The sequence below is a fragment of the Anabrus simplex genome, chromosome 1 (genome assembly GCF_040414725.1).
Source record: "Anabrus simplex isolate iqAnaSimp1 chromosome 1, ASM4041472v1, whole genome shotgun sequence".
In the NCBI taxonomy this organism is placed as follows: domain Eukaryota; kingdom Metazoa; phylum Arthropoda; class Insecta; order Orthoptera; family Tettigoniidae; genus Anabrus; species Anabrus simplex.
Window position 1 is genome coordinate 1006522684 of NC_090265.1, and position 25178 is coordinate 1006547861.

The 25178-nt window shown below is 41.9% G+C and overlaps 1 protein-coding gene across 1 annotated transcript in view; it reads left to right on the forward strand.

Annotated features, from left to right (window-relative positions):
- The first annotated feature begins 297 nt into the window (after window positions 1–297).
- The window catches only part of LOC136875581 (probable cytochrome P450 6a13), a 33421-nt gene continuing 8540 nt past the window's right edge, over window positions 298–25178 (forward strand). Inside the window, exons 1-3 of the mRNA XM_067149127.2 lie at window positions 298–344; window positions 17179–18106; window positions 18191–18412. Of these exons, the coding sequence (XP_067005228.1) occupies window positions 17185–18106; window positions 18191–18412 (1144 nt within the window). The 5' untranslated portion in view covers window positions 298–344; window positions 17179–17184. The remainder of the gene's footprint in view (window positions 345–17178; window positions 18107–18190; window positions 18413–25178) is intronic.

Here is a 25178-nt window from a genome sequence, read left to right on the forward strand (position 1 = left end):
GTATACCACATATTATGAGCCGTACTTTGACGATATAACTACACCTCCACCACCCGTCCGGGTGCCTCTTGAGTCTTGGTGCAAATTTTTTCTACTGATCGGTGGAGGCATGTAGATTTGTATAAGGAAAAATGACAAAAATATTTCTATGTCATCGCAAAGCACGTGCGAATGGGCGAGATCAAGATAATGAATTCTCACATGAGATGGCAAGACAGGTAATATCTGCAACTTAGATGACTCAGCAACATGTCGGCTTTAAAACCCACGGTTGATATCAGTAGGCTCAGTCCTGTTGGCGTTGTGTAGAACTGAGGATTTCCACATAAGGAGTGGATTTACAGGTTTGTTTACGTCATTGTTACGCTTAAAATTATTACAAAATAGCTCTCAGAATTTACTTCCATGTATTTTCTTCTTTGTATAATAGTACGATGCACTATATACAGATATCGCTACTTACTTTCTTGATATACCGAGCGAGTTGGCCGTAGGGTTAGGGGCACACAGTTGTGAGCTTGCATTCGGGAGGTAGTGGAGCCAAATATCACTGTCGGCAGTCCTGAATATGTTTTTCAGTGGTTTCCCATTTTCACATCAGGCAAATACTGGGGCTGTACCTTAATTAAGGCCACGCCCGCTTCCTTCCAACCCCTAGGCCTTTCCTGTCCCATCGTCGCCATAAGACCTATCTGTGTCGGTGCGACGTAAAACAACTTGTAAGAAAACAGAAAGGTCTCGATGTTGAAGTCATTGTTTTGACGATGTTTTGTACCTCTGAAAGAGTATTATTATAAAATCAGAGATCATCAGCCTTTCTTCATGACGTTCTGGTTACTTGTGTAATAGCCGAGCTTAGTGATATTAGTCTGTAAGTCGCTGACCCTCTGCTACCAAGGTACGGAGTTCGGTGCCGATTGCATTTGAAGGTGATTCATTGGCGACAGCTTCTATTATGCTAAATAAAGATAAGTGACGGAAGTTAGACAACTCTATGTATATTAAAACATTTGCAAATCGCACGGATATTTTTATTAGTAAGTTTATTAGTATTATTACTGATAGCATAACACACCTTGAAAATCCAACAACTGGGCGAGTTGGCCGTGCGGTTAGAGGCGCGTGGCTGTGAGCTTGCATCCGGGAGATAGTGGGTTTAAATCCCACTCCCGGCAGCCCTGAAGATGGTTTTCCGTGGTTTCCCATTTTCACACCAGGCAAATGCTGGGGCTGTACCTTAATTAAGGCCATGGCCGCTGTTTTCCACTTCTAGGCCTTTCCTATCCCATCGTCGCCATAGGACCTATCTGCGTCGGTGCGACGTAAAGCCACTAGCAAAAAATCCAACAGAACTATTTATGATCACTTCATACTAATGTTGGATGGGTTGCCACGCGCTGTTGGTTGGGAGTAAGGGACTGGAGGAGTGGAAAGGAACTGGCCACCCTACCGCACGTAAACTCCGGCTCAGGAACACCTCTGCGGAGATTCGCACCTGCCTTCGGGCAGAATAACCCTTACCTACCATACTAATGTTATTTTTTACGCCCCACTAAGTACTATGGGCGGTTTCCGGACGCCGAGGTGCCGTAATTTTGTCCCACGAGAGTTCTTTTACTTTCCAGTAATTCAACCGACACCGAGGCTGGCGTATTTGAGCACCTTCTAATGCCACCGTACTGACCCAGAATCGAACCTGCAGAGTTGGGATCAGAAGGCCAGCGCCTCAACAGTCTGATCCGCTCAGCCCAGCTATGCTCGTTTAATGTGTCCCATGAGCCTTTGTTAGACGATGATAGTAAAAGGGAACATTTGCATGTCTCTTGAGAGCAAGATTGGTTTTCACGTGAAGTGTTTACAGGAAAGGTTTACTGAACTCTAAGGAGTCGCAAAAACGGGATGGTTCGGAGAGAAATGGAGACTGGAAAAGGAATCCTTTCCATTACCGTAAGGGATTCATATTCACTAACTGCCGTTTTTTTTCTTTTAGCACTAAAATAAATGCCTTGCAAACATTTTAACATGCGGGTGTATTTTAAAAAAATGTTATTTCCCTAAACGGTTCGACATCACTCTAACACAAAGACTACAGATTTTCGGTGACACTGGGATAGGAAAGGGTCAATACTGGAAAGGAATCAGCCGTGAACTTTATTAAGGTTAGTCCCAACAGTTATCGAGTTATCGCATAATCTTCAGAGCTGCTGGCGGTGATGAACACGATGAATTCCTAAACATGATTCCTCCGTTGACATATTACTCCCAGGTTACATCCAGCAGACCTTCGATCACTAAAATATCATGGAAAACAATCCACACCAAATCTTTTCCAACTCTCTGATGTCCTTCCCTTCCTCCATGCATTTCTATTGCATCAAGCTGGACACTGGACACATTAACAGAAATTTCGTCACTGGATGACATTTGACAACCACAAAGTGGATTCAACTGCATCGAACACCAAATGCAAAATATCCTGCAAGACATGAGATTGTATGCATACATATCATAAACATATGTATTCATAAATCTTGTTTGTATGTTCTCCATGGGATACTATTTGCACAGTGCATGTACTTGGCTGAATGGTCAGCGTTGGGCTTTCGGTTCAGAGGGTTTCGAATTCGGTTTTAATCCCGTCGGATTAAATACTCCGCCTCGGACAATGGGTGTTTGTATTTGTCCGAACACTCTCCTGTTCTTCTGGCCCGGACACTGGGGGCCGATTGCAGAAACGATGACTAGTTTTAAGCCTTAGACACCGTCTACCTAAATAACGTCCAGGTCGAACACGATCTTCCATTGCATAAACAATGTTCAGTCGATGTTTAACTAGACATCGCTTAAAGTTTCAATTTTGGTTTGGAAGTGGAGACAGAAGTATCTTTCATGCAAATCTTTGCTCGTCGTAACCAATGAAATTCGTCGGTGCGCGCGCCGAACGCCAGTCAGCTGCTTGCCTTCCTACACATTACTCAAATATAGCTGAGCATGACTTGACCACAGATAAGAGCATCGCTTCCAGTGGAAATTAAATCTCATAATATTATAGACACGCCACCGTACGGGGAAGTGTGGGTTTCATTATAGCGTTGTTACAGTGAGTGTAATTTACTCATAAATACGGTAGCTTCGACGAAGGGAATATGAAGCAATAGCAATGTGTAACCAAGTGTGTTGTACGGGCCATATAGATGTAGCTTGCGTTCTGGAGATCGTAGGTTCGAAACTCATCATCGGCAGCCGTGAAGATAGTTTTCTCTAGTTAACCTATTTTTACACCAGGCAAATACTAGGGCTGTTATTATGGCCACGGCTCTTCTTCCCCAGTCCTCTTTCAACAATGTTCACCAGGCAAGTTTGCCGTGCGGGTAGGAGCGTGCAGCTGTGAGCTCGCATCCGGGAGATAGTGGGTTCGAACCCCACTGTCGGCAGCCCTGAAGATGGTTTTACCGTGGTTTCCCATTTTCACACCAGGCAAATGCTGGGGCTGTACTTTAATTAAGGCCACGTCCGCTTCCTTCCCATTCCTAGGCCTTTACTGCCTCATCGTCGCCATAAGACCTATCTCTGTCGGTGCGACGTAAAGCAAAAAAAAATGTTCACCACCCCTTGCCTTTCCCTCTCTGATAGTTGCCGAAAACTTATACGATTATATTCATTAAAAACCCATACAACCTACTTTTTAATTTTCACTATAATGTGTGTTTACTTGGCAGTGAATATAAGTGAACCCCTCCCGGTTGATGTATGTGACAGCCCTCTGACGATCGGGACACGTAATTCTGATATATATGTAGTCGAAGTGACCTATAATTCCATGGAAAATACCCCATATATATAATAAAATATACTGTATAGGTAGCCAAGAATTGTATTAAAGTTGACAGTTACTGGTCTGTCACTTTGTCAGTCTCAAGAAACAAGTATCTCGAAAAGCGAAACCTTATTTTAAGATCTATCTCTCGGTGCATGTCAAATGAATTGCTGCGATTTAGCAGCGGGCGGCCCACAGAGAGCCCGTCGGACTAACCTTTCTTCCCGGAATTGTCTCAACATGATATACAAATTGCATATTTCATGGTACATAACCTCAGATTGTCATTCACTCCTCCCATTTGAGGTTAAACAGTGCTCTCGTCAGTGTTTAAACATGGCCGGTTGAACATCGCCTTTAGACAGTGTCTAAGTGATAATTAACGTCTCTGCAATGCAGCAGCCATACTTAAGCATTGTTTAACCGAAGACATCGTCTAAATGCCGTTTCTGCAATCGGCCCTGGATGTTTGTGTTTGTTCCATTTCCAATACTCTCCTGTTAACACTTACACAACATATCACACTACCAACCACAGCCGAAACACGCAATAGTTATTGCGTCCCTGCATATAGTGTTGGCGTTAGGAAGGGCATCCTATCGTAAAACAAGGCCAAATCTACATGTGCGACAAAGTCCGCACCTGCGAATCCACAGGTGTTGGAAAAGCGGCAGAGGAAGAGGAAGAAGAAGGAGACAGGCTGTTATTTGCATATACTAATGTACATATCATGTATTAAAAACATAATCATAATATTGGTATATATAGTTACGTTACCATTACCTGAAACGTGTGTATATATAGGCCAGGGCCTCTCAAACGCCCAAAATCTCACGCGTGCAGAGCGAGGCGCAAGAGCTCCGTGCACTGTGCATCGGTGCCGCTCGGTGCCGCTTGGTATGGCTCGGATCAACGCTTCGTCTCTGGGCTACTCGGCTATGCTCGGCTCTACTAGGCTATACTCGGCTCAACTCAGCCCGGATTTGGAGCGCTACGGCGCAAGTGGGGGAGAGGGAGACAGGGGGAGCGAGCGAGACAGGCGTGAGGAAAGAGAGAGTTAGCGCTATTGCTCCAAATCGAGGAGTGGGAGTCTGCACTCTGATCAACCAAGCCAAGTCGTCTTTTGCACCGTGCACAGTGCATGCACCACGCGCATGCACCCTGAGAGGCCCTGATATAGGCCTATGTAAAATTATTTTGCAGGTAGCCATTGAAAATTAAATGTTTGGCATTTTCTCCTTCAAATTTCACGAGTTGTCAAATCTTTAATTTCACTTCCATTACCTGTTCTTTCAGATATATTTCAAATCCTAATAGGCTATAAAATCCAGATAATTGCATGGGGAAGGAAACTGGTGTATGGAAGAAGGCAGCTGACAAGTTTTGCAAAATAATATATCGTCGCTGCCGGGACAAAACCTCCTAGGTGAAATATTTTAGCTTAGGACTCTGGCCGGTAAGGTTCTGTCATCTAAGGTACAATATTGTGTGAATATTGTCAAGGCATTCTCGCTCTTCATAATGTATGTGCTGCGGGTCAGTATATCTCCAAAAATATTATCACATAGGAGGTTTTGTCCCGGCAACGACGATTTGATCTCTTTTAAAATTTTGCTTTACGTCTCATCAGCACAGACAGGTCTTATAGAGACGACGGGAGAGGAACGGGCTAAGATTGGGAAGGAACCGACAGTGACCTTAATAAATATACATCCCCGCATTTACCTAGTGTGAAAATGGACACAAGAAGCTATTTTCCGGGCTTCCGCCGGTTAATTTTAAATCCACTATGTCCCGAATGCAAGCTGAGAGCTAGCAAAATAATAATTGAACTACCAGAATACACTGCTAATTATTGGTTTATAATACTATGTCAAGATATACTGTGATTACCAACACGAATACCCCACTGGAGGACAAAACAAGTGGATCGCTTTAATTTAAGAAAAATTTATTTATCTTAAGTCTTGCATTTTCTTAATTCTTACAACATATTATTTCAAAATGAAGTTAACCAGTGCTCTGCATACTTAATGCTGATTATTGCAGTTCTTTTCTCTTTAAGTTTAACCAAAATATCCTTAGATGCTGTAGGTTAATTTATGAAAATGTCACTTCCTTAAATTAACAATGCATAACACTGAGAAAACTTATGAATATACCACTGAAAGTTTACTTGATGACCCTCTACACTTATCTAGCCTTGTTTCAACTTCTGGCGATGATTGCAGCCTCCATCCTTTGCAACATGCTAGCTAGTCCTGGGTCGTTTCCTAGGGGATGAGCGCCCACGCTTCCAGTAGTATTGCCCCCATTTCGTTGAGGGTGTCAAAGTTGTGACGCCAGACATTTCGAACAAGCATATCCCAGAAGTGTTCTGTGGGACTGAGGTCTCGACTGCGAGCTGGCCAGTCGAGGGTTCGTATCATGACGTCGCGTAGACATTCCGCCAGGCAGCAAGCGGAATGGGGGCATGAATTATCATGCATCAGGATGAAGTTTTCACCTACTCTGCTAACACCTCTACGATGTAACGGCATGCATTCAGAGCACTTCCGCTGTTGAAAAGAATTTCCGTCTGGGCCTCAAAGCTGATACTGGTCCATACCATGATGGAGCCACCTACAAATGGTGACCTCTGAGAGATGTTGCAAGACGAATATCTCTCCCCACGACTTCTCCACACACTCTCTCTACCATTAGGTGACCGGAAACATAATCGTGACACATCTGTGAACAGTACCATTGACCACTGCTCCACAGTCCATTCTGATGCTGACGCGCAAACTGTAATCGAGCTGCTCTGTGTTAGGGGTAAGCTGCGGACCAGTTTTAGGTTTTCTTGAGGTCAAATTGGCTTCTTGGAGTCTTCGTCTTACTGTCCTCCGAGTCACAGTGACATCTTTTACTGTCTCGAGTCAATTTCTGGCGTGGACGTTGGTAGTTTTACGTTCGTTCAAGACTTGGACGACCAGAAACCTGACGTCCCTAGAAGATGTAGAGCCCTGACGGCCTGATGCAGGTCGTACTGTAGTAGATACCAAGTTCTCGACATCGTCTTAGAACATGCTGGACGCTTCCTTACCTGCACAGATGGCATTAGTCGCATAATGAATGCTGCGTCCATCATCTAACAAGGCAACGTTTTCTGCGTTAAGAGGCATTTTAACTTGCCAAATGTCAAAGAGAAACTGAAGGTCAATGTTCATTTGTGACATATATTGTGTCACACACTGATCATCCACTAATAGCTTCCACCCCAGTATCGTAAAACTTGAAAGATGTTATTGCTAGTCGATGCAACAAAATTGAGTGTCTAGCACAGAGGTAAAAAGTGGCTCCTTAAGTTTATGATCTCTAAACATCAAATTCCTTTCCAAAACTGCAAAATACACATTTAAAACTGCCTTAATATAAAAATTAATGCAATTAATGGAACAATTCCCTCTAATATTTGGTGTTTAACAATTACGATTTCGTTTATACAAAGTGATCCACTTCTGATTGACCGCCAGTGTAGATATAATATGAATGAAGTATTCATAAAAATGAAGGCGAACAGTAGGAAATGAGGCGTTGAAATGGGAAAGGTAGTAAGTAAAAAAATGAAAATTAAAATTTTTCATGGAAAATGTAGTAAACACTCATGCCAACGGCATGGAAAAGGTAGGAAGTCAACTGGTGCAGTAGATTAGTTTCTACGATTGGTGCAAGACGGAACCTGTGTTAAGTCCGCGAGGTTTGGCATAGAGAAGGTAGTAAACTCAGCGCGTGACTCTGGTGGAATTAGGTAGGTCTACAACCTTTGCCATTTTTTGAAAGTCAACTGCGTTTAAACCTTGTTTATAGCTATTATAGTTCGTCATAGTGATACTTCAGTTGCCAGAATGTCTCCAAAACTTATTCTATTCAAAATGGAAAGTCATTATAGTCAACATATTGATATGACTTTCATTCTAGTTATTTTTTTCAAAAATAGGTACTACGTGTGGCCAATATTCTAATAGTTCCAGAAGGAGATGTGCAAATAATCAGGAAGGCTAAACACTTTCGACCATTTCATGTAATCATGATGATGCCCGGGGATTTTTGAGACTTTGCAACGGAAAGCAAGAGATATTTAAATACTCATCGCCTTATTATTATCACTGTGAGATGGATAAGAATTTCAAGAACCGAACTTTCCTCACTCAAGACAAGGTAATCATTCAACGAGTTAGAACCGTGGAAGGAACACATTATCCTTAAGAGGACGATCCTATCATGTGATCAGCAACATACAGACCTTACAACCACTCGGAAGGAGACTAACCATCAGCGAATGGAAAGAATTACTTATTGGCTATGCTGGATATCTTGGATGAAAGTTTTATCGTAAAATTTCCGCTTGAAACATACACTTCAGCTGATAAACTGATTACACAGTGATTTTTCACAACGTATTTTATGTCACAGTTTGTGCCCGAATCATAATTAGCATAAATTGTGGTGTTAAACCGGTAAATGTATTAGTTGATTTTACATTATTTATTTTCAGTAACATCTGCTTCAGACTGTTGGAAAAACTATTTCCTTCTTCTCACGTAAAATTCACATTTTATGACACTCTACCCTTCCCATGTCAATGCCCCAAATGTTGTAATAATTTACCAACATCAGATGAACGATCTACGGAGTAAACAAATACGAAAATATGCTAGACAGGGTAGGAATAAGAGACTACTGGTTTAGAGATATTTGGAATGATAAAGAATTACTAAGTAAGGTACTGAGAAACGCCCATGAGGCGGCACGGCCAGTCATTCATACGACCTCTGTACTCGAGAGACAGGTAGGTTCGATTACCTCGTCGACGATACTTGAATTTTTTCCCGTGGTTTCTCATTTCAACAGCAGGCAAATTTCGGGATGGTACCTTTCTCAAGGCCCATACAATTGCACCTACAACCACAAACAACACCTTAATACAACGGAACATAACATAACATAACATGACATGACATGACATAACATAACATAGCATAAGTTACACCTGGAGCATTCTGGAGGAAAATACATTTTACCCAGAAGAAAAGCCACAATTCTGAAACTAATTGCTCGCTTTTTCTTTACGTACACAATATTATCTGTCTCAAATTAGTATAAATCCGGCTATATCAGAGATGTATTTTAGCGTATAGTTCTTAGTAGTCCGCCTCTACTGTGTAGTGGTTACGTGATTAGCTGCCACCCCCGGAGGCCAGGATTGGATTCCCGGCTCTGCCAAGGAATTTGAAAATTGTTACGGGGGCTGGAACTGAGTCCACTCCGCCTCGGGAGGTCAACTCAGTAGAGTGGGGTTCGATTCCCACCTCAGCCATCCTCGAAGTTGAGTCCACTCCGCCTCGGAAGGTCAACTCAGTAGAATGGGGTTCGATTCCCACCTCAGCCATCCTCGAAGTTGATTTCCGTGGTTTCTCACTTCTCCTCCAGGCAAATGCCGGGATGATTCCTAACTTAAGGCCACAGCCGCTTCCTTCCCTTTTCCTTGTCTACGCATTCCTATCTTCTAATCCCCCACAAGGCGCCTGTTCAGCATAGTATGTAGGACTGCCTGGGGAGGTATTGGTCCTCCATCCCAGTTGTATCTCCAACCCAAAGTCTCACGCTCCAGGACACTGCCCTTAAGGCGGTAGAGTGGGGATCCCTCGCTGAGTCCGAGGGAAACAGCAACCCTGGAGAGTAAACGGATTAAGAAAGAAAGAAAGAAAGAAAGAAAGAAAGAAAGAAAGAAAGGAAGGAAGGAAGGAAGGAAGGAAGGAAGGAAGGAAGGAAGGATGAAGGAAGGAAGATGGTTCTTAGTGGAGGAAGGACATGTTCGGCTCGCCAGTCCTGTAGCTGCTGCTCCCGGTACACCCCTTAAGTATTCTTGTGATGAAGGTTTACTCGAGGGTATGGAGCTATCGAGAGGTTTATGAAATAGTATTTCCGTATAACCGATAGCCTATATCTTTATAAATAATTAAGAAAGACATCATAATCTTCACATACTGTTGGGCAGGCAACCCGCTGATCAGACTTGTCTTGCGGTTTGCTTATCTTCCCCTATTTTCTTGTTCACCCCTTCTCATCCTCAGTGCCGAACTATCAATCAGATTTCGTTCAAACCACTTCGTAATCCCTCTCAGGTGTAATAAGAACAAATTGTGAAATTTTCAGCGAAATCGGTCCAGTACTTTTTGAGTCTATTAACTTAAAATATACAAACATCCAATTTTACATATATAAATATGTACTTCTTTAGTATATGAGCAGTTTCTTCACTATCTTGAACGAAAATTTTAATTTTCTTTAACTTCATTCTGGTGAGCGACCATAAAATGTCAGTTCTCTGAGGAAGAGAGCTTGTTGTTAAAGTATTAATTTTTCTCTTATTTGATGACTATTTAGCTCATGAATTACCAATCCGTTCTAAGGGTATTCGGAATTTCATTCAATCATAGCTGCCTATAATCACCTACAACCACTGACAACACTCTAATATAGTGGAAAATATAGCTCATACTCATATTGTTTCCGTTGTATCACTTCCACTTTCTCGCACATACGTGCCCTTGTATTTATTAATTTCCTTGAGAACAGCATAATGAAAAAACCCACAGCCTGTTTCCAGTCATTCGACCGGGTCAGGAATGGAACGAATGAAGCCCCCATCTAGCGGAGAAGATAGGAATTGTGCCGGCTGCCGAAGCCTATCGCACTCCTGTCGGGCAATGATTCATGAATGAAAAGTGAAATGAAATTATATTGGAGAGTGTTGCTGGAAGAAAAAATGACAGGGAAAACCGGAGTACCTGGAGAAAAACCTGTCCCGCCTCCGGATTTTCCAGCACAAATCTCACATGGAGTGGCCGGGATTTGAACCACGGAACCCAGCCATGAGAGGCCGGCGCGCTGCCGCCTGAGCCAAGGAGGCTACTAAATATGTTTATAGATTGCCATAAACATCAATTATCTTCAATAATATATTTGACCAGAGTACACAAACAGCAGGACATAATCTAGGTATTCAGATGAAGCGACAGTCGACGTATTATTTACAGGCCTTCAGATAAGGCAGGCAAGCTACCCGTACACCACAGGGCCGGCCATATTTTATACAGAGTGTCTCAAACCTGTTGGGTCAAATTGAAACAGATGATAGTGGGTCCACGACCGATTATATTGAGATACGAAAAATAATAGCTGGAAATGCATATTTATTGTCTTATGGACATACAGTGCCTTTGCTGGTGAGATGTAGTGTTTACAGTGCACTATGTCTTCTGGTATGGGCTATATCAAATTTGTTACTTTCATTGACCTGTCTCAGTCTCATCCTTGGCTTTGACAATATGAAAGTGACTGAGGTATGAGTGATGCTAGTAATACCATTGCTTATGTAGCCAATCCCTGTTATGAATTGTGTGAAAATATCGCTCATAGGGTCGGTTGGTGCATGCATTTCAGTGGGCTTGGCAGACTGATATGTAATAGCAACGGCTGGTTCGGTGAGCAAGGCAACGGGAAACTACCTCACTCCTCATTTCCCTAGTACGCCTCTTCAGTGACGCCTAGGCTATTTATGACAGCTCTTGGCGGAGCTGCAGAGGATCAAACCAGCCTTCGGGCTGAATACCCAGCATGCATACATACATACATACATACATACATGGATATTCACAGCTTAGACCGCATAACAATAACGTAGTTTATAGCAATTATTGTTCAAAGTGACGACCGCCAGTCTCAATGCATGCATAGCAACGGAGCATGAAGTTCTACCACACTTTCTCAAGATCCCTGGTGTCTGTTTTACACCCGAACAGGCGGCGGGTGACAAACAGCGTACAACCCTGTCCAGAGGTACTGTAAACAACTTAGCTCATAGCACGTGAGAATCAGAGAGGATTTATACATCATTTGATAATGCTTCTTTGGTTGATGTTTGCGAAGAACTAGAAATGATAAGGCCAACATATCCATAGCAATGGTAGAAGAAACTCAAGCTTTTGACACTGTGGGATTAGAGTACTGGGATAAACGTATAGATTCTCAACCAATTTCAGCATCACTCCGTAATTTAGTTAAGTCTTGTCAAGGGGGGACTTCATGAGAATACATCATTACAATCAAATTTCTGATACAATTGAGCTGCATAAGGGAGTTTTCCAGGGGTCACCTTTATCTCCATTTCTTTTTAATTTAACACTTTGGAAAAACGATCTCAGCTGCTTTCGCAGATAATATTGTAATAGGACATAACATGACCGCAGCTCTGGAACTAGTGATGATGGTAAAATCAACGAAAGCAAATCGGGTTGTATAAATGTTAAACAGGGAAAACTAACAGAAAAGAACCTGGCTCATTATACCAATTGTTTCGCAAGAGGCATCAAATAAGGTGAATCCATTAAATATTTAGGTGTTTCATTCAAATAAGAGATAACATTTGATCGTGTCTCATTCATATTAAATATTTAAAATCAGCTTGGAAACTTAGTGTCAGCACCAATGCTACGTTATGGTCGGAAGCTCATTTTTTTAAATCAGTACATATGACCAAAATATATATACCCTTTGGAAATGGCACCAACTCAACAACTTCCGGAAAAAAACTGTTACGATAGGAGATACGGATAAATGTTGCTTTTACCATAAGACGTATCTAATAGAATGTTATATACCTGTAAGAAGTTAAAAGATTTGGGTCTGGTACGAGCATCTTGGGAGGCATATCTTAAAAATTATAATATTATTATTTATTTATTAATCTGTGATGTAGTAATCCCCATGTGAAAACTTTAGGGCTTCTAGAAGAAGAATTTAAAGCATAATGTAATAATCTGTATCTCTCTTGTACAACGGATTATCAGCTACTAGGAAAATTCTTTGTCAGAGTGAGTATAATATTTAGAAAGCATTGTATGAGTAGGGTCAAGGGGTTTATACAGTGAGGTCACTGGATAGCCAACAAGTCATGTGTTACCTGCCTGAAAATGAATGGAAATGTTGCGGTAGTAAGATAATACGCGGTCGGTCCTTGGATGGTTACCGATGCAGATATGGATAGCCGTGAAATGAAACCCTTCAAAGGTAATGTGACCGTGGTTTATATCTTAGAAACTTCGACACCATCAAGTAAGGACACTAATCCCGGCAGCATTGAAAAGCAATTCATGGGATGTTGAAGAGAAGTATCCTGCGTTACAATGAACGGCTCTATTAGACGCACAGAAATCTTAGCATACACAGAGATCATCAGAATTAAATTTTTAAACTCGAAGAAATCAGCCAGAAGAAGTAAATACTGAAAAAAAGAATATATACGAGCCAAAAACTGGGTATATTGAGAAAAAAATATAATCTGAAACATCTAGAAGTAACAGGACTTCTAACAAGGTCTTGCGGGATGATCCGTAAATTCCTTGAATCTTTTCGGAAAAAATTCTATGATCTCAATCTTTACGAGACGAAATTATCACAGCAGTGCTGAAACAATCATGCCAAATATGAAACCATCATATACATAAATGAAGCAATTGTTCATGACTGATTCATAGCAAATATTTTTGAGAGTATAATAATAATAATAATAATAATAATAATAATAATAATAATAATAATAATAATAATAATAATAATAATAATATCCATAGCAATGGTAGAAACACTCAAGCTTTTGACACTGTGGGATTAAATTATTAGGATAAATGTATAGATTATTTATTTATTTATTTATTTATTTATTTATTTATTTATTTATTTATTTTTTTTATTTATTTATTTTTTATTTATTTATTTATAACGTAGGATATTATGCATTATAATTGCAATTATTTACACCTGCAAAACACTTGATGTGCTTATCTGCCGGTGAGGTTGTTTCACATTTGTATACATTGTTGCAATAGGCTACTTACTATTTACAACTTTAATAAGGTCTGTACATTTGCATTAGCATTGTTATTTTGTCCCGTGTTGTGAGTTTTTCTCTATCCCTGAAAGTATCGTTCAAAATAGGTAAGTCTTTAGTACTTTTTTCATTCATGAACAAATTTTTAAACTGTAATTTTATTATCTATGATCCATAGTTTCGCATGTTTTTTGGTTGATATTTTGTGTTCAAGTGTGTCAGTTCTGAGGGCAACTTATCTAAAATTTAGGAACTACAACTTGTTGTAGTACCTGATGACCTGAAAATAACTTACATGCCTCAGTCTTGTTCCATGTGTATGTTCATTCACAATTCTATATAATTCTAATAAGAATCGTGCGGGCTCAGCTACCGTGTGCAGACATTTCAATTTGAGCGCCATATGGCTGTCTGCTTGTCAATTTCGACATTCCGTTTTACTCTAGGACTACTAGATGGCAGAAAAAACCGAATCTCTATTGGGCGTCTATGGCTGAGTTTTAATGAATTTTGTCGAGTGAACACCAAATGTGTCACCAGAGATCTTGTACAAACCGACATTGTACGACATGGAGCGTCGAATGGACTTTCTTTTACTTTTCAAAAATCCGGCTGCCTCTTCCGGGTTTGAACCCGCTGTCTTGGAATGCTGGAATCTTGAAGTAGCCTACTCGTAGGCGGTTTCACGCACGGTGTTGCACTGAAAGATTATCATTAAACACTCGTTTCATAGAGATATTCTCGCCTTAATAAATGCCATTATGGGCTCCTGCGTAATATACTATACTATTGGCCTATTGCCTAATAAGTTATGTGTCCGGCCCCATGGCTAAATGGTTAGTGTGCTGGCCTTTGGTCACAGTGGTCCCGGGTTCGATTCGCGGCAGGGTCGATAATTTTAACCATAATTGGTCAATTTCCTCGGCACGGGGACTGGATGTATGTGCCGTCTTCATCATCATTTCATCGTTATCACGACGTGCAGGTCGCCTACCGGTGTCAAATCAAAAGACCTGCACCAGGTCTCTCCGGAAGCCACGCGCCATTAATTAATAAGTTATGTGCGTGAAATGCGGAGGTTCGGTAGCATTAATACATTAACCATAAAATAATGTCATCCAACATTCTTTTTTATAATTACGATATTGAACTACAAGTTCTATTATGTGAAAAAAGTAAGTGGTCCCCCTTTTGCAAATAGTCATGCTGTGGGTTCCTACAGTAAGTAAATGCGCTGTAGGAATATTCCAAATATTCTCAATTTTTCTCTCAATCATGTTAATATCTCTTGGTTTTCATTGGTGTAAGATCATCTACATAGATTATTATAGAGATTTAAGGTAAACATAAGGAAACAATAGAAATTAACAAAGAAAACTATTACTGTCCTAATCAAATATTCCACGATCTCCTGTCATTCTCGTCCTGGTGGGTCATTCAGCTGTTATCGGATACGGTAAAAGTTTGGACACACCAGCAGGTGTATGTAGTACAGTAATTCTTTCTGAACGATTTGATACTGTTACGTACCAGTCCTGTCGTAGCCTCCTTCGGTATTTCCTTGAGGAAATGACTAAGCCATGCCGGGGACCTCTCAGCCAGCACGAGGATATGCAACGGGCTCTCCTTCTACTGTGCTTTCGTCTGGATTCTCCTTGCGCCTTCTGGAATATGAAACGAGAATGTTCCCATAACGGTCGAGCCCCCATAATTCTAGTTCCATCAGGGTATAACGACCAGACAATAATGGGAGTGGGATGTCAGTAGTGCTGGCTGTTGTCAGTATCTCACAGCAATCAGAATATCGTCGTGTATTAAGCAGAATACTGGGTGTGTACTGCCGTGGAGTCAGTAGTTGTGTTGGAGTTTCGAGTGTGTGGTGGGTGTTCCACCAGGGTCAGTGCCTGTATCTCGTCATGTTGGAATACGGAGTACTGAGTTCCATGTGTGGACTGCCCTGGAGTCCGTGTGTGGTACAGTTGATGTGAATAGAGCTGGAGCCGTGTTAATTGTCGCTCTTGTGCGGAGTATTGTAGTGATCGTTAGCAATGTTGAGTGATGTTTTTAATTGTTAGTGTTGAGTAGTTGACTGTTTGGAGCGGCCGGACTGTGTTCATTGTGTAAGTGGTGGATTTCCTCTGGATTTAAGTCAAGGAACAATCGTCGTGTGTTGTGTTGGTCAGCAGTCCCGTGTTTAAACCTGTCTGCCTGCAGCTGTGGCGTGTGAGATGACTGACCGTGCGGAGCGAAAATGCAAAGTGAAGCCTGTCAATAAGCATTATAGCCAGTACCAGGTAAAGATTGCCCAGCTGCAGTCCTCCTGCCAGAGACTTGTAAATTGACGTTAATAAGTTGGAGTGAGGTCATTTATGATCGAATATAATTGTAAGTGTATGTACTAATTGGTATTCCTGACTTAAATTAAATCGATAAAACAGGCAGTGGTTTATTCCTAATAATACGATGGAGATGTGTAGCAATACATAACTTAATTTTCTTTTTTACAATTTTGCTTTACATCGCACCGACACAGCGTGGCCTTAACTAAGGTACATTTACCTGGTGTGAAACCGCTATCTCCCGAATGTAAGCTCACAGATGAAAGATCAGCTCGCTAGGACCTGTTTTGAATATTCTTCTCCCAAATGGAAGTTTTGCAACGAGGGTCGGGAACATAGTAGAGACGAATACGTTCGTCACTGACTTCTCACTAGGACGGCCGCAGTTCTCATCCCGGCCAATGCATATGGACGCAAAAGCATCCCTCTGATTCGGTATGCAAGTAAAACAGGTGGTCACGTAATCCTGATTACGATGCCAGCGTCACCTAAAATAAGCTTGCTTTCTCTCTAACATTATGAACGAGGTGAACATATTTCTTGTCTTTTTTAAAATTTTACTCCATGTCTCTAGACAGTCCTTAATATAGATGGTACTTCTTTCGTTTACAATATAACTTCCTTTGATTTCTAGATTAATTGTTTAATTTCATGTTATCCCTACATCTAAGGATGTTCTTGCTTTGTATGTTCTGGAGGAATACTTCCTGATTTTTAGAACTCTCTGTTAGTATTCTACGTCGCTCAGTCGCTGCACCGTTCTATAAGTGCTAAATGCTAAATAGATTTATGGATACAGTTCTTATAAATTCACATATTTCCCCAACCTAAGTATATACCTTTATTATTATTATTATTATCCTTACGTTACTTGGACACAGCTAGGTATTACGGCGACAATACGATAGGAAAGACTGAGAACTAGGAATGAAAAGCATCTTCAGTGAGTTTCAAACCATGTACTTTCCGTATACAAGCTGACAGGTATATGAACCTAACCGCGTAGCCTTTCACTCGGTTTGAGCCAAATAATTCTGAATAACATGAGTAAACATATATTAACTATATTAAATCTGTTTTCTTCACAGGTAAAAATGGCCCTACTGTTCGAGTCCTTACTACTGGACATTAGCGTTGGAGTGGCTAGTCTGTTGACTCTCCTATATGTGTACTTCACCTGGAATTTCGATTACTGGAAAAAGAGGGGAGTCACCTTTGAAAAACCTACTCCATTCTTTGGAAATATCAAAGACGCAGTCCTGGGAAAAGTTTATGAAAGCATTTTGTACAAGAGAATATACGATTCATTCGAAGGGCAGAGATTTGTTGGTTTATTCCAGTTCAGAGAGCCTACCCTTCTTCTGCGAGATCCTGACCTGATAAAAGATGTCATGGTTAAGAACTTCTCTTCTTTCCACGACCGCGGTATTCCCGTAGACGAGGAAAATCAGCCATTGAGTGCTCATCTCTTTAACTTACCAGGCCCACGATGGCGTGCACTTCGGGTAAAGCTCACTCCAACCTTCACGTCCGGTAAGATGAAGATGATGTACCACCTGATGGCAGAGTGCAGCGAACAACTACGTGGCTATCTACAGGAGCCAGCTAGTAAAGGAGAGGAGCTGGAAATGCGTGAAGTTATGGCACAGTTCACCACAGATATCATTGGTACGTGTGCATTTGGTTTGGAGATGAACTCTATGAAGGATTCTGATTCTGAATTTCGCCGCATGGGACGCAAAGTGTTCGAGGCTACCTTTACCAATTTAATCCGACGCCTCACTATTATTTTCCTTCAACCATTAGCTAAACTTCTGAACCTTAGTTTGGCAGGCAAAGAAGTGGATGACTTTTTTCTGAATGCAGTGAAGGAAACTGTACAATATAGGATAAAACACAACATAAAAAGGGATGATTTTATGCATTTGTTGATTCAACTGAAACAGAGAGGAAAACTGAATGACGAAGACGAAACAAAAATCAGCCATGATCCCACCAACGCCAAAGATGATATCAGTAAGTATTACTAATTGTGCGTAGTAAAAATAAAACAATTTTACATTAGATTAGTTATTCTTAAATCTTCACTATTATTTATAGATATGACAGACAACTTGTTGGCCGCCCAAGCTTTCGTATTCTTCCTGGCTGGTTTCGAGACGTCTTCTACCTTGATGAGTTTCGCTCTATACGAACTGGCTCTCAATCCAGATATTCAGGCGAGAGCCAGAGAAGAGGTGGAGACAGTTCTACAACAACACGGTGGAAAATTAACCTACGAAACACTTCAGGATATGCCATACTTGGACAAAGTGATCTCGGGTAAGCTTCTAATCATTCTGGATGTAAATAGAGAACTTATCTATAGTATGAACTAAAAGGGACACTAGAGACATATCACTTTGAAACTAGGTAAGTTGCCGATCTTCCCATAAAGAAAGCACTCTGAAGTACAATACCTGTGAATTTAAATGGTTGGCTTGTTCGTGCTACGAGTTTGTTATACTAAGACGGCCCTCTAATACAGGGCGTTTCAAACTTTTTCAGTCGCGCCCCCCTTCTGAAATATGAAATATCTAGCGCCCACTCCCCCTCCTTATTCTTCTTTCCTTTCTTACACTTCTCATAGGATACTTTGCACAAAAACGGTTCACGAGATCTATAGTATTTGCTTCTGTCTATTATTCAAAACAATGCTGGAGAAGCAAATTTCAAATAATCGTCTTGGTATCCACGCACTTTGTGTTTAGGTATAGAATTAATGTCGCTTGTGGTAGCAGAAGAAAAATATACTTTGATTAAATTCAAATCTTGTTCTTTATTACTACTGAATATTTTCTAAGGAGGTCAAGCACTCGATAAGTCACATCCATGGGGTTTATTTTTACCACTGATAATAAGCCACTTATCAATGGGTATGGCGGTACTTGTACTATATCAGTTTATTGTAAATCGGGCTAACCATTTCCACTAAACATGCAGCAAAATTCACCTGTTCACTCACTGTCTTTGAATTGACTGCAAAGGCGTGACTGAAATCGAGTCGACAATGGTAGAAATAGAAGAATCTATTCCTGTAAGGAAGTGGCGGTCACATTGTCAAGTGGCCTATTGTCATTAGTGTTTGTTAAGTGCTTGGTAAGTTGATATCGTTGCGGGTGGCGGGTGAAAGGGTGAAAGGGTGCTGTGTGGGAAATGTTACTAGCACCTTTTCTCAGAATACGTGCTAGGAGGATCTACTGGTCAGTTCTTGTGAAATAAGACAGCAAGAAGTACGAGTTTATTAGTCTTGAATGGCAGTAGATGAGCTTCTTTCCTACGTTCATGGATGTGAGAATCTGAGGAATGCAAATTCCTTTTATAGAATATGAAATATAAATATTTCGATTAGATTCGGCGTCCCCTTTTATGACTCTCTGCGGCTCCCACTTTGAAGGCGACTATTCTAATATACCTTTCTCAGTCCATTAACGGTAGAGCAGATAAGACTTTCCTGCACCAACTGTTGGTGAATTGCTGTGAATAGAAGCAGCGTTTCCTTTGTGCACCGTCAACGTCGATTACGAATTCGATGACAATAGTTTGAAATCCAATCTAAATTTTATCGTCTTTACTTAATTGCAGCAAATTCCATAATTGTTCATTAATATTCGACACGGAGATAAAGGAAAGGCTTCTTTAGGGAACATGTTCCTTAAACTATGCCATAACACCTGACCTGGTGTTTGGTTGGTATCAGTAGATAAAAATGAATGATTATACAGAATCAATTATCGAACAGGACGGCAATATGTCATGAAGAAGAAATGCTACGAAGTGACTCACATAGTTGATGGTAAAAGCCCTGGCAGTTAGACTGGTCGTTAAAAGACAAACCCATGTGGGCGATCCTTGTATCCTCTTCTACAAAGCCGTCAGAAAATGTTTAGAACGTTACAAATACAAATTGTATATACTATGATTTACATACCAAAATATGTTTTTAAAATTCCTGATTAAATTTGCTCTCCAGAAGCAAGTGGTTGATGTTTACTTCCGTTTCCGCACACTTCTCTTGAAACATCTACATTTTCTAAACGGAGTGTCAGAGAAGGTTTTCGTTTCCTCTAACTTGTAGAAACAAATTCGTTAGTTATAGTAAGTAAACTCGTGTCCTCACCCCGAGGTGGTGCAGCTCTTTTCAGGCACATTGGAGGTGAGCTGCATGTACCATTTCAACCACATACCAGCCCTCCTGCCATTCTTAAATTTTTGGCAGTACCGGGAATCGAACCCGGGCCCCCGAGGACGGCAGCTAATTACACTAACCGTTACGCTACGGAGGCGGACGTTAGTTATAGTGGTAGCATTGCTATAGAAACATGGCTGGCTCAAATGAGTTGCTCGTCTTATTTTTCTCTACTTCATTGTGAATTTACGTAATTCCTTACTTTAATGTTAATTTTTGACAGTGAATGTTTCTGAGATAATACACCGCCGAAAAAAATGCAATACCCATAAGGACAAGGTCGCTTTATTCACAAGTGATGTGACAGGTACTTCATCATTTCATGAGTGTATCATTACAAATATAGACAAAATGAAACACACATGTCAGAGTAAAGGGTGCCCAAACAGTCAATCAATACACAGTGCACCCCCTTTGGCGAATAGCATTCCGCAGTAGACTGTCCCAATCAATTTGGCAATAGTTCTTCCAGACTGTGGAGAACACGTATGTTCCCGCTTCATCACGTCCCATTCGTGTTCAATTGGCGAGAGATCAGGTGATATTGCTGGCCAGTACCATTGTTTTATACTACGTAGAGCAACCTGTATGTGGACGTGCACTGTCCTGTCGAGAAATAACGATAGCACGGGGGCAACAACCTGTGCAATGTAGCGGGCACCAGTTACGTTAGGGTACGTCCAAGATGCACGCTGGTTTTCTGAGTCAGACAGTCGGCACCGAGTCGACATAAGTATGTCCTGTGTTTTTAAGCGGGACTGGCCATAATGCACCTGCGCGCAGGAAGCCTGCGCACTGGTGGTCTGACTCAGATATTTACCGGAATGATTCGTTCATTCTGGTTTCAGACAACCTGCCGCGCAGGCTGTTGATTTTCGTGTTGAGTGTGGTAATTCGCCCAGTTCTTCGTAAGCTTGTGTTCAAATTTTAACAAAATAAAACAAAACGTATCCGAACTCATTCGGAAATATTCAAAAATCTGTTTTCGTCGACAAGTAACTGTGGAAAAAGGTGTTTGTACTCCCCATAAATAGATCTTAATTCATTAATTGGATGTATATCACTTCTCATTCGTTTTGTAACATTGTCACTTAGCAGCAATAGAGCTGCAGCCTGTTCTCTTGTTAGTTCCATGCTACACTGATCAGTTGTATTTCATATCTTTTCTTTTGTGGCAGCTCTGTCTGCGCTGACAACCAGCTTTCATAATGGCCACATCCCACCTGCTACTCGGAGTCAGACATTCAGAGCCGACTGTCTGACTCAGAAAACCAGCGTGCATCTTGGACGTACCCTTAAGCTGCAGAAACACTAACTGTAACCGCGAGTTGTAACTGATGACTCCCCTCACCTGGGTGTCGTGGGCGAATGCACTCTGGAATAGGCCGTACATGTGTACGTCCATCACTTGCATAGAACCTGCTATTGTCACTGAAGGCAACAGAGCGCCATTCTCCTCTCCAGTCGACTTTTTCACGACGCCAGTATAGTCGTGCTTGGCATTGTTGTGGTATCAGTAACAGCCTCGAAACAGGCACACGTGATCGTGATCCTGCCAGTGGCACATCAGGTGCAACATGTGACCGGATTTCGTTCCTGGATGATATTCGATCAGCCATCGCTGCTTGCACATTGTGTCCACCTTGACGTGCGTCTGTACTACACGGATGACCGGAGCCTGGTCTATGGGTGTGGGAATGAAAGCAGTGACACACCACCGATACAATGTGCCTAATATGTGCAGCAATTCGTCGATACGACTATCAAGCTTTCCTCAGGCCCACAACAGCACGTACTCGCCGGCAGGGAATGAATGTTCCAAACGCTGTTCACCTCTAAACTCAGCACAGTTACTGCCTGCAGAGTCTAAACAGGGTGCGCACGGACAGGTCTCCTAAGCACCATCTGATCTCCGACGTCCGTGACAAATGAATCACTATTACAACAAATCCTCAGTATACACGTGTTATACAGTGGTGCCACTGATCACAGATCTTGAGGATGTTGAATGTTTTCAATCACTAGTGATCTGCATTTAGGACAGTCGCCCAGGGGGCAGAGCGTCGACCAGCGGAACATGCTTTATCTCACGTGGACCCTCGCCGACATTTCTCCGTCCGTCACCCTTCTTCTTCTGTCCGTCCCCTGTTTTCTTCTGGTCGTCCTCTATCTTCTTCTGGCCCTCTATTTTATCCTGGTCGTCCTCAGTCTTCTTTCGGCCGTCTTCCAGCTTCTTCTGGCTGTCTTCTGTCCTTTTCTGGTCATCTTCCGTCTTCTTCTGACCATTTCTCGTCTTCTCCTGGTGGTCGTCGACTTCTTCTGACCATCCTCCTCCCTAGTCTGGCCGTCTTCAGTCTTCTTTCAGCCGTCGTCTGGCACCTTATGGCAGTCTTCCTTCCTTTTCTGGTCGTTCTCCGTCTTCTTCTGGCCGTCTTCTGTTTTTTCTGGCCGTCTTCTGTTTTCTTCTGGCCGTCTTTCATCTCCTTTATCCACCTCTCCCGACTTTCCACGATCTTCGTCTGGCTTTCTTACATCTCCCTGTAGCCAACATCCAACTTCTCCAACGTCATTTTCTGACTTTCTTCCATCTTCCTTTGATTTACTTCCATCTTCTCCACCATCTTTTGATTTTCTTCTATCCTATCCACCGCATTCTTTTTTATTTTCTTCCATCTTCTCTTCCATCTTCTTCATCATGTCGGAGAGCGTATTTAACGGTGCCTCCATTCTCTTTGTGGCCTCTGGTCTGAACTGGCATGTAATTAATAAAAGATGAAAAAAAAATATGAATGTGCATTCACTATATACCGACGTTCTCGAATGTTCCCAATGGCGGTCGAAACCAGCAGTACCTGGTCCGCTGATTACAATGAAGTATCACATATGGGGTCTATTCTAACTTCTGACACCATTTTGTTACGAATAAAACTCCATCTGTTTCATTACTCTAATTCATTTCAGGATGGCCTAATAAATGCAAGGGGCTTTACGTCACACCGATACAGATAGGTCTTATGGCGACGATGGGATAGGAAAGGCCAAGGGGTTGGAAGGAAGCAGCCGTGGCCTTAATTAAGGTACAGCCCCAGCATTTGCCTGGTGTGAAAATGGGAAACCACGGAAAACCATCTTCAGGGGTGCCGATAGTGAGATTCGAACCTACTATCTCCCGGATGCAAGCTCACAGCCGCGCGCCTCTACGCGCACGGCCAACTCGCCCGGTCCTAATAAATGCACACACACATATTCAAACACATTCTAACCAGTAATGAATGACCCCACTACTAATTACCAGTCTATTTAAAAATCTCTCTACCTTATGACGCAGTAATTGTCAAGCCCGTTCCTTTACCTGGGGCACTAATCCTTACTTTCCCTTTCCTTCAAGTCCAGCCACCTCCTACACCCACTGTGCGTTGACAGCTAGCTATACAACACACAACGACTGTTCGTTGGTTGGACTCCACACTTCACACAGTCCCATGCAGTGACCTTAAGACAGGTCCATTTATCCTCGTACTCACGATAGCGCGTTCTCTCGCTGGGTCACGGCGATCCTCAGTCCACAGAATCACGAACACGCAGTACAGCCTGCCGTTCTATCGCTAGCAGTTACGCAATCGCTGGTCTCTCCGACACAACTTCTGGTTCAAACCTCGGTGGGACACTAGCGACAGTCAGCACCTTTGCCGCACTCAGCCCATCCACCGAAACCCAACTCACTGAGTGTCACACTGGCTCCACCTCGGAGCCTAACTCTAACTCACTCTAAAACTGACTCCCACATGGAGTCCAACTCTGACTGACTGTCCGCGGCTAGTCTCCCTTTTTATACCTCACGTGATTTGATCCATAAATTTCGCGATGTCACTACAGGCAGAACATGTCCGTTGAATCTCCAAGGAACTCACAGGTAAGCCGGCCGCCGAGAACAATACACAGAAAGGCCGGCCCCACCCCCACAGACCGGCTGGGAGATTCCAGGTCATCTTGAGTCACCAGCCCCTTCGTGGAAATACCGAAAGGTGCTACCACGGGGCCGGCACGTAACAATACACTGTTATCACACAGTATAAACACCGATTTTCCTTTGAACTCACTATAACAGTGTCCTTCCTTCCCTTCAATATTAAAACTGTAGGTTCGCAACAGTTCATCCATGATCAGAATCTCTGTGTAAAATAACTAATAACTCATACATTTTGCAGTAAATATTGCATAAATACAAATTGAGATCGTGAATATTCTTCATTGAATATTAAAAAGATTTAGTCTGTTAGTTAAAGGGAAGAGCGAATAAAATCCACTTATACATAAATAGCACAATTCTTCTTGTCAAGATATAATCGGAATTCATCTGAAGACTTTGTGAAAATACTAGTTTCATGATTGTCAAACGCAGATGCTAATAAAGACCATTAAAGAAGAGGGATTCACATTCACAATGCGATAGTTTGCTGGAAGTTATTCTAACTGGTAATTACCAACTGTAAAGATAATCACCTCATCCCCCAGCCTTTCTCTACAACGTCTGGCGCTCAACAAAACCAGGTATTGAAATGTCACACTATATGGTGTACTCCGAAAGCACATAGCGACTCAAAGAACATTCTGATATAACAGAGAGAGTGGTCTTTGGAATGAGTACAACTGAAACTAAGAAAAGGGAGCGGTGAATCACAATTGCGGGAGTGGCAGGAAAAAATGTAACCATTTCTTGTATGTTGAAGAATAGTGCTAATTCGTTAGCTACGTAAAAACAAGTCTTCATTTAGAGGGTGCTAAAAGAGGTATACCACAGTCGCAGAGTCAGCTAGGCCTGGCTTCTATGTTCACACAATAGATGTATCATGTATGTTT